This window comes from Cricetulus griseus, chromosome 3, assembly GCF_003668045.3.
Source record: "Cricetulus griseus strain 17A/GY chromosome 3, alternate assembly CriGri-PICRH-1.0, whole genome shotgun sequence".
In the NCBI taxonomy this organism is placed as follows: Eukaryota; Metazoa; Chordata; class Mammalia; order Rodentia; family Cricetidae; genus Cricetulus; species Cricetulus griseus.
In genome coordinates this window covers 256,587,828-256,598,429 of record NC_048596.1, presented here as the reverse complement: position 1 = coordinate 256,598,429, position 10,602 = coordinate 256,587,828, and the positions used below count along the sequence as shown (strand labels likewise).

At 45.0% G+C, this 10,602-nt stretch overlaps 1 protein-coding gene across 1 annotated transcript in view; it reads left to right on the top strand.

Annotated features, from left to right (window-relative positions):
* F13a1 (coagulation factor XIII A chain) overlaps positions 1-10,602 on the top strand; it is a 169,753-nt gene that overhangs the window by 135,439 nt on the left and 23,712 nt on the right. Inside the window, exon 12 of the mRNA XM_035441525.1 lies at positions 4,398-4,558. Within this exon, the coding sequence (XP_035297416.1) occupies positions 4,398-4,558 (161 nt within the window). The remainder of the gene's footprint in view (positions 1-4,397; positions 4,559-10,602) is intronic.

Here is a 10,602-nt window from a genome sequence, read left to right as displayed (position 1 = left end):
AGCATCCAGTTTCTAGCATGTGCTAGACACAGGGGAATATGCATTTTGGTGGATTTTCTGGTCTTGTAAATGAACAAGGCAAGAAACAACCAAGCAAGCTAACAAGTGTATCACCCGGTTATATGTATAATATGAAGATACAAAGCAGATTAAGAAGGAGAGGCATGCTGGCCCTGAGGGTATCATGAGAGAATAAAAAATTCTATCTCATTGGGTGATGTTGATCGGAGACCTAACAGAGGGAATTCCAGCCAAGAGAAGCCACTGGTATCATAAGTTATCTAATGAACTCAATGAGAAACAAAGGGGGGATGAAGAGCCTTTCTGGTTTGTGTATGTGTGGCTTGGTCCTCAATGTGATGACTGCATAGGAGAAGGTGGAACCTTGTGGAAGATAATTAGAAGATGTGGGCCAAATTAACCTTGGAAGGAGTGGGTACTGGTCTGTGGAGTGAGTCAGTTCCTGGGAGAGCAGCTTATTATAAAGCAAGGTTGCTTTGCAAGCATGGCCCTTGTGCACACAGCCAGCTCCCTTTTTGTTATGCCAGCACCATGCTATTTGGATGCTCCAGCCACTAATGCTGTGAGACAACTAAACCTATTTTCTTTATAAGTTTCCAAGCCTCTGTAACTTGGTACAACAACAAAAACAGACTCAAATAGGAAGAAAAACAACCAATGGAAATTGATGGGCTTAAATCATATAATGAATGTCAGCCCTTGTATAAACTTTGGCTTTATTTCCAGTGGATATTTCCTTAGAAGTCTTTGAGGGTGGCCTAACTTGGAACCATACTGAGGCTGGTGACATGGCTCAGTAAGTAAGGGCACTTGTCACCAAGCCTGGCAACTTGAGTTGCATCCCCCGCATGGTAGAAAGATAGAACCAGTTCCTGTGAGTTGTCTTCTGATCTCCGCTCATATGCTGTGGTATGCTCGTGCCCACACACAGTGATAGTTTTCTAAATTAAAAAATAAGAGAGCTCGTGCTGGCTGTTGTGCTGAGAAGAGACTCACATGAGCAAGGATGAAGCTTGGAGATGAGTTGGGATGCTCTAGCAACCATTCAGCTGAATGAAATGCAGTGGTTGTGTTGACAGTGGCAAGAGCAAGTCAATCTGGACATGTTCTGAAGGTAGAGTCTACACGATTAGCCTATACATGTGAGAGGAAGAAGCAGAGGAACTCCATGCATGACAGGGGTGAAATGCCTTGACATTCCTGTTACCTTCCAACCTGAGGGAAACTCAGGTTGGGTTCATATGGCCAAGGTCATGAAGATAACATAATTTAAATATCCTTGGGCAAGAACATTGGGCTAGCAGTTGTAGGCTTGTGTCCTGAGTGAAGCTGTCTATAATCCCTCATGTCTCCCTACACCTGAAATAGAGCACAGCCTTTTTCAACCTTACAAGGAGCCTGTCAATCTCCCTCTCTCCTTAACCCAATTAAAGGATGAACTAAGTCATTCTCTGACTTCAGAAGCAACATGCTCCCACTCCCAGGCCTTCCAGATGACGATGGACTGCATGCCCTCAAAACATAAGCCAAAAATTAAAAAGGGGGGAAGGGTTTACATGAGTTAATGAACTAGAATGACATAATATATTGTTCTACTGAGTCATTCATTCATGTAGGGACCAACCTAAGCCCAAGTAGATTTTAATACAGCTCCACCCACTCCGACTACCTAGAGCTTCTCCCAGATAACTTCAAGGGAATGAGAACCTCATTCGTTCTGTACTTGTTAGTTTACTAATTAATGAAACTAGGTGGCATCAGTTGCGTGCAATAAAATGCATGCTTCAATCTGAAGTATATCCCGGTCTTCTGCAAAATCGCATGTCTCTGCACTTAATCAAGCATTCTTAGGTGCCTCTATTGCAAATCAAGTTTTCTATGGAGAATGGGAGGCAGACTTTTCAGATTGGCGATTAAAGGGAATGTGTGGGCTAGAGTCAGCTTGGGAGATTTGAATAACTTAAACTACCCAGAACCTTCAAAGGTGCTATCATTGTCACTTGGCTATATTTAGTTTTCTTTGCTTTTTGGAAGAGATGAGGCAGCTCCAGCCTGTGTCTCCCTTGGCTTTCCCCAGACACCGTAAATGATGTTGGCAGCCTCCCATCTCTACCACTCATACAGTGAAAATCTATTCCTCCTTCTCTTGCCGCGTTTAATAAACTTTATCTAGAACAATTTCTTGTGCAGTGGCAAACAGGCACTTATATAACAGACTATTTCAGGACCACTGTTCTCTGGGGCTCTGAAGCACATCCCCACTTCTTCAGTTCTGTGATTGAGGGAATGCTCTGCCTCCAAGAAGAAGTGAGCCCTGAGGCTGAGACTGTAAGTGTGATAAGAGCCTCTACAAAGATAGGTACAGGGAAGATGGACAAATCCTGCCATCCTAAGGAAACCTAATAGTCAAACTCTTTCCCCCAAGAAAAGCCAGGAGAAAACCACTGCTTATTCCTGTCCCTGGAAACACCGGGGAGCAAAATGTGCCATCCATATATAGTGTGTGAAAGACATGTGCTTGTTTGAACTTATATATGATAAAGGGAATTTGGAGTCCTACTCATACGAACAGTTTATTGCAGAAGAGCCAAAGAGGAAGAATCCAGATATAGGACCAAAGGAGACAGGGAAGAGTTCAAATGCCAAGGTAAAGCCAGGGTATTCCTTCAAAGACTAGGTTGCAACTGTAATGGCAAAATTTCAGGAGACAAACTAAATAAGACACTTGTCACATCTGAGATCAGATCCAAATACAGATCCTGTTCAGAGTGTGGTGGCCAGAGAGCCTACAGCACTAACCAGCTGTTGGTGCAACTCTGTGGGCCAGACTGGGGTGTCAGAGCTGTCCTTTGCACTAGAACTCAGGCTCTTGCCTGCATGGTTTTTTCAGGGGCTCCTGACTGCTACAGTCATGTTTCCCAACCAGGATGCATGTAGGGTCAAACTGTATGGGCTTGATGTGTAGCTCAGTGGTAGAGTGCCATGTTTAGCATGTCTGCGCCTTTGAGATCAACTCCAAGCACATGGAAGGAAAACAAGGAAAGAAAGAGAGAGGTGAGGAGAGCATAGAGGGACTGCTGTCTGAGTCCCTGTCCCCAAGACTGTATGAGAGTATAAGACTGTGTAAGACTGGATGAGAGTCAGTAGGGTGGGTTTACAGAGATCCCTGATACAAGAATATTGAGGAAAGATTAGAACTCTATCAGAAAGCTAGAGGTGGCCAGAGAACCTACATGCTGTAAAAAGACAGCTATGGGGACTGCTGCCCAAGGCAGGGCCCTCCACTGGGTTCTCAGACTCCATGAGCAGGAAGTTGTCATAGATGTAAGCCAGGTGTGAGTATCCTACTTACACATGATGAGCCCTGGGATGTCCCTCATTCCAGAGGCAGTCAAAAGCTGCCCTGTACTCTGGTATGTGCTTGCTTCCAACTTCTTTCCACCCTCTAGCAAGACTGCCACTCATTGTAGTAGGTTGAAATGATCCACTCATATGCTCAAACTGCCAGCCGTGGGAACTCCTGAAAAAAGGAAGAATCTGTGACAAAAGCCAGACATGGAAAACCAAGATGGTGGGTCTCTGGCTTGTTTGTAGAGTCTATGCCCTGTAGGGGGAGATGAAGGCCTAACTCATGCATCTACCTGCTGGGCCTGCCAGCTGATGGCGAGCAAAATGTGCCATTTTGCCAGTACAGTCACCTGTCTCTGGAAGTATCAGTAGGCTCCATACCCAGGTTCAACCCTTTGCACTAGTTTTAGTGCAAAGGACAGCCCTAGCACCAAGAACTGCTCTTTGTGCTCTAGAATCCTGGGCTGTGGGAAGCAGAGCCCCAGAGCAAATGGACCCAGAAACAGCTCTGCATCCTCAGCCCTTATAGAGATTGGAAGAGAAGTGAAACCACTCATCATCCTCCATGCCATCCTGCCCAGCTTATCCTCAGCCTCTAAAGCTAGAGCAGTGTTTTATCATAGAGGTCTTCCCAATCACAGAGGCTTTGAAAGCCTTTAGTGGCCTTGGACTTCTGTGTTCCTCTTCTGCCATCTTGGGATTGCCTTGATCCAAGTCAAAGTAGCCATGGTTGAAGCTCCTTGAATCCACTTTTAATATCTTGGTTTAGGCTTTCCATTTTACGGCAGCAAAAGCAAGGCTTGGAAAGTTTGACAACTCTTTTCTCTGGTGAGACCTCACTGAATATTACATTTCTTTCTTCAACCAAGAGGCAGGAGAGCTCGCCCCTGATTGACTCTCTGTATCTGATTTGGGCCATGTTCCCGGTGCCTTGGGCGCTAAGTGGGGAGGAGGGAAGAGTGCAGGTAAGCCAGATCCCATCTCATCTCAGGTCTTAATGGCAGCCTATTGGTTTTTCCTCCCACCAGTCAAGAAAAAGGAGGTGCTGGTCAGAGCAGGCGAGTACATGAGCCACCTTCTGGAACAGGGCCTCCTGCACTTCTTCGTCACAGCACGCATCAATGAGACCAGGGATATCCTTGCCAAGCAGAAGTCCACAGTGCTGACTATCCCCAAGGTCACCATCAAGGTCAGTGAGCATTTCATCTCAGACAAGAAAATGGGGAAAAGTACTTAGGCGATCAGGCTCTCTCTCTCTCTCTCTCTCTCTCTGTGTGTGTGTGTGTGTGTGTGTGTGTGTGTGTGTGTGTGTGAGCGTGTGCACGAGGGGGGTCAGTTCCAAAAACACAATGGAGCGAGGATGCTCCTGTTCTTTGAAAGAAGCAAGCCATCCTATATATAGTCGCGTACATGTAGCACTCCTCTTCTCTCCTTATTTAAATATATAGATGTGACTGCGGGTATAAATATAACCTGTGGTATAAACACACTTGTGGAGGAAGATAAAGATGTGTAATGGAGACAGAGACTAAGAACTCTCTGTGCCTTCAGCATAAAGTGGGTCAGGCTTGCAAACTCCCTACATTGTCCCACCTGTGTTTTGGACAGTGATGTCACTCTCTGAGGTGTGACTGTGGACAGTAGGAGCTACAAGTTGGAGTGTACAGCTGGAGACCAATAGCTGAATATACATATGCCACTCACTACATGTACCATCGAATGCAAATATAGATGATTTCCAGCTCTCCGGAAAGTTCCTTCCTGCGTTTTCCTGTTTACAGCTCTCCCCACTCATCAAGATGACCAATTTTCTGGCTTCTGTCACTGTGACTTCTTTTGCCAACTTGAATGATGATTTTAGTTGTGCCTCTCTGGGTACTACAGGGAATTTCTTCTTATATTGCTCCAGGGTGTTGTTAGATTCAAACCTGAAGGATGGGTTTGGAAGACAGATAATGGAAGCCTGTTTTACCTGCTTCTCGGCAGTATAGGCTGACTTCTGGTGGCATCGGTAGACAGCCTTACCCAAGACAGAGCAGGTCGGAGCAGGCGAGTACATGAGCCACTTGCTCCTCGTGGAAGCAGGAAACCAAGCACCCAGTGGTCACCTTGGAGAATGACATTTTATGCCATCTAGGTGTGGGTTTAGAGGTCTTTCCCTGGTGTCTGGAGAGCAGTCTACTCTGAAATGACTTAGTGATTGGCATAGATCCTGCTAACATGAAGTCCCCTAAAGTAATCAGACAATCCAAGTGGCTCCAGAGATAGGACACTGGGCAGAAGTGAGAGGTGAACGTTGATTCTTGTGAACCACAGACCGTGAATCACTTTTAAGCTAATGGCTATTGTGCAGCATTCAATATGGCTACTCTGCGTGGTTACACTCTGGGCTCCAGCAGCTGCTCTCAAAGTATATATCACATATATAACTGCAGTTTCAATACTCAATAACTCCTCCGGATAAGTTGTACGAACATTTCCATTTTATACATGAAAATACTGAAGCACAGAGAGACTGTAAAATTTGTCCAAGATCGCAAAGTCATTAAGACATAGGGCTAAGCCTCCAACCCCAGCAGCTTGGCTACAGAAGCAGGGTGAGTACTGCCTCAGCCACTACTCCTCAAAGTCTGGCTCTCTGTAGATGATGATACACGAACTACCCCAAGATGAGACTCACCCAAACCTGAAGCTGTGTAGGGCCCACTGTGGAACAGATGCCATACCCTTTGCCTCTAGGAAGGTCTATGTCATCATACCTCTTCTGTTCTTTAACTGCAGCCTCTTACCACAGATCCCCTCGTGACTGGTACTATCTACACAATGGGCCTTAAGAGGCAGACTGTAACTGAGAATGTGTAGGCTGAGGTTGAATCAGAATTCTGTGAGTAGAATTAGAAACAAATGCTAATCAGAAAAGCGGGCACTTAGGTTGCTCCAGGGGTGCTGTCCTTCCCTGAGAGAATGAATTCAGTAGCCTGGGGCACAGGGACCACAGTAGCAAGAGTAACACTGGCTCTCTCATAGTCAGGGGCCCTGCTGGTCTCCCTCAGCCACATAACAAAGGTATCTTTGGGGGCTCTTAGGGGGAGTGCTAAGCAGAGCCTATGCCCATGCTCAGATCTCTGCTTTTCCCACCAGAGACAGAGCTCTCATGCTCACCTCATTATGAAGCAGTGGCTTGTCCCTGCCAAGCTCTCAGGAGAAGCCTCTCTGAGCTGTGAAGTGGTCAGACCACAGCACAAAATAGAATTTAATTGCACCGCTGATAATAAACTGTGTGCATGGAAGAAACTGATACCTTTGATCTTTTAGGTATTATTAATTAGAGGGGTTATTTATTTATTTAGATATCTTCTACGTTTCTTTAAGAGTAGCCGAACTCTCCAAGGCAGAAACAGAGACATCACATTCCACAAGTTAGTAGATCAGAGCAGGACTTGAACCAGTGCTGGTGGGGTTTAGTTTGGGTTAGTTTCCATGACAGAAGCAGGGATGCTAGTTCTGGAGGAAACTCATTCAAAGTCAAGGCCATTGACTGAGCCTGAAGTGTGAGTGAAAAGGAAGCTCTGATTCTGTCTACTGTGACGCCTGTCTGAAAAAAGCCTAGATGAGCATTGGTAATGAGCCTTTCTCTATCCCACCAATGAGCTCCCAAATAATGACATGGAGACTTCTTAATTATGAAAGCTCAGCCTTAGCTTAGGCTTGTTTCTAAGTAGCTCTTGTAACTTAAATAACCTATTTTCTATTAATCTGACACATGCTGCCAGGTGGCTCGTGGCTTTTACCTCCTCTCCTGATCATCCTGCTTCTTCTTCGTCTAGCTGGTGATGACCCCCTCTTATTCCCAGAGCTCTCTCTATCCACAAGTCCCACCTATACCTCCTGCCTAGTTATTGGCCATTTGGTGATTTATGATACCAATCCCAGTGACATATCTTTATGCGGTGTAATCAAATATCTTTCAACAGGCATTGTCACACAAGCCTTAACCATTAACCCATTTTCTCCATGCAAAGCCCATATAACCCTACCAAGTCACTCAAAGTCTGTTTTCCCACTGCAGTGAGAAAGGCAACAGAAATTCTCATGTCATGGGGTCTTTGTGTTGACTGAGCTGAGGATGTCTGATGACTTGTTCACAATAAACACCTGATATATGTCACTGGCTCTTACCGTAGTTGCTTCTCTTCATAAGCAACTGGCTCATGATTGTCCCTGACTAGGGAAGGTCAGAAACCTCTATCCTAGGTCTTTTTGTGGTGTACATGTGACTTCTGGGGCACAAGTTCTCACACTGGAACTTTTATAGGAAGCAGGAGTAGCAGCACCAACAGAAAAGCTTGTGTGCTGCAAAGTGAGAAGATTTCCACTTTAATGAAGTATTAAGAATTTAGGCCAGAAGAATAGGCTGTCTTCAATGAATAGTTAACATTCAACCAGCAGAGATGGACAGAGAAACTAGTCTAAATACTAGAGAAAAGCATGAGGGAGTATGTCGGTGGAGGTAGACAGCAGAAGTGACTTTTTTAGGTTAGAGGTCAGGAGCCAGGCAAGACTACAGATATCCAGAGAAAAGCATGTAGGGCCATTTTCAATTGAGTCTAGAATGTGTGGGTAAAGCTTTGTCATTTGGCTCCATGGACAGCAAAGCTTTGGTGGAAATTCATGACCATGTCTGTAGCATGACCAACTCTGCCTCCCAAGAGGTCTCCTGTCTTTTTCTTCAGAGTCTTTGCCCCAAAGCGTTGACTTCTGGGACTCACTGGTTTGACTCTAGGAATAGAGCCACTTGGAAGCTAGAATCCAGCTGTTCCCTTGAACCTCCCTTTTCAGAGCAAATCTCAACATTCCAGGATAATTTTAGATCTGCCCACCTGAATCTAAGCTGCCTAAGCACAAGGGCCAGTGGCCAGGTTCTTAATCTTGACGGGTACATATCAGGCTTAATTCATTCCCCTGGCAATAGAGACTGGGTTTGAGTTAAATTTGTTCACTATGCCCAGCACCCACCACTGATGACTCATGCATGGTGTGTGATCCTCGTATGGAAATCGGCAGGGGGAGATGCTCATTAAACTTTAATGAGGATAGATCTCTTTTCCTGTGTTATCAAAATATTTTGATGAGAAAAGTATATTTTATTAAAAGCAGACTTGGAAGTTTTCTCTGCCTTCCCATGTGTTGATTGTCAAAAGCTGCTTTAAGTCAGGGGGAGGGGAAGATCTCCAGCATTTTAATTGCTAATGAGCCGCTGCCTTTTGGCAAAAGGGGGCCACGGGCAGAAAGAAGCTGTTCTCCAGGCTACACACTATTTTCTCTAAGTACTGTGAACCACAGTATGGGGACAGCAATCTAGTGGGGTTCTCTGATTCTCAACAATGAGGGCTAGTAGATCTTATAATCAAGACAGGCAGCAGCAGCTGTGGAGAAAAGCAGGCACGCCCAGTGCCAGGGCAGGCCTCCAGATCCACACTCCCACCTAGAAGGCACTGAGCTAATAACAGCTTCCCAGCCACAATGGGGCTCATAATAGTAGGTTACATGGCAAGTGTCACTGCTGGTCCCCTGAATAAAATTCAGGGAAGGCCCATCTCATCTGCACTTACACCTACATGGGCTGTGTCCATCCAAGCTGGGAGAAAGAGACAAGTCCACCCACGCCCAAGCCCCATAGCCTGGTGGAAATTTTCACCACCTGTGAGGAGGGAACCCTTCCTACCTGGCCCAGGTATGACATGGTTGAACCCCATGTCCAGATTTCATCTAGCCCTATTAGCAGATAGTAGCATGGTTTGTCCAAATAATGATCATAATGCTGTGTTCCAACTAGAGCCTTTCATCACACTCCTACGATTCTTGCTGAGGTTTCCAGGCCATCTTCTTAGAACCCTGACTCTCTGTGTATCTGTAGTGAAGCAGGGAATATGCTGAGGGGAGCTCTGGGTCCCTGCTCCCCCAGCATCCTGATTTATACACATGTGTCTCAAAGGACAAATTCAAATTGGGGGAATAACTTGGGGTGCAGTCAGTGTCCTGAACCATTTAACAGTTACTAGGTGAGGGATGATAAAGCTTCCTTTTGCTCTATGGGGTCATACATGTCCAAGTTTTTCATCAATGCCAAGTAGAAAAATGAAGACCATGTTCTTACAATTGTGCACTGAGACAGCATAGGCTGTGTTACCAGAGAGGGAACACTCTGGACTGTGTGAGCTCCAAGGCTTTGCTGGGTGCACTGTCATCTCACCTTTCTGGACAGCTATGTAACAGTGTTCATGCTAGAAAGGGAGGCATCAGGGGTAACTGAGATGCCCAAAACACAGATTGTTCTATGTATTTCCTGCTTGCTGTTGTCTAACTCTTCAAAAAGGAAAACACACAAAGGCAGGCATCTGGTATAAGCAGCCACATCTTTCTGCCCTGTGATTCTACTACGTATGGACTACTGGATCTCTTTTGAAAAAGTATATCCCCAACTTCACCCTAAATAGAAAATCCCATTATCATCCAGTAATGTACCTCAAGGCCCCAAGGCAACCTTGTCACATTTCACTCTGGTGCAGGAATCTAATTCTTTCCTCATAAAGTCAAAAAGAAAAGGGTGGGAGGTAGCTGTGTTTTCAAATATAGTTCAGGGTCAACTTAGAACCAATGCCCTCAAAGGATGGTTTAGAGATAGCATGAAAAGCTAACATAGCAAACGATCCTTCGGTGGGATGCTATTTTTATCTCATCTGTCAGAGATCACAGTGTGGGTGGCATTTCAAGGAGAATGTTTTAAGTCAGAAAGACCTAGATTTATTTCCAGATTGGTTCTTCCAATTTACTAGCTCTAGTTATCTTTTAAGTTTTGCTTTCATGCCAAGAGAATAGAGGTAATAATAACAATGTGTATCTCCAAGCCCATAGAGCTACGAGGATCCAATAGGACAAAGTAAGGAAAATGATGGGCAGGGTTCCTGTATTGCTAAGTAAATAACACTATAAGCTGTTTTATTGCTGTTGTTTTTAAACAGAGTTAGAATGGGATGTGGTTAAGCAGTGATCCAGTACCAATTGCATTTGTGTCTCATTCTCCTTACTGTGTGAACTCAAGCAAGTTATGAAGCTTCTCTGTACCTCCATTTCCTCATCTGTAAACTCTCAGCATCTACATTGCAGCCTTGTAGATACTGAATACTTGATACAAGTTTTCTATAGTGACAGATATTTTTAAATCCACACTGT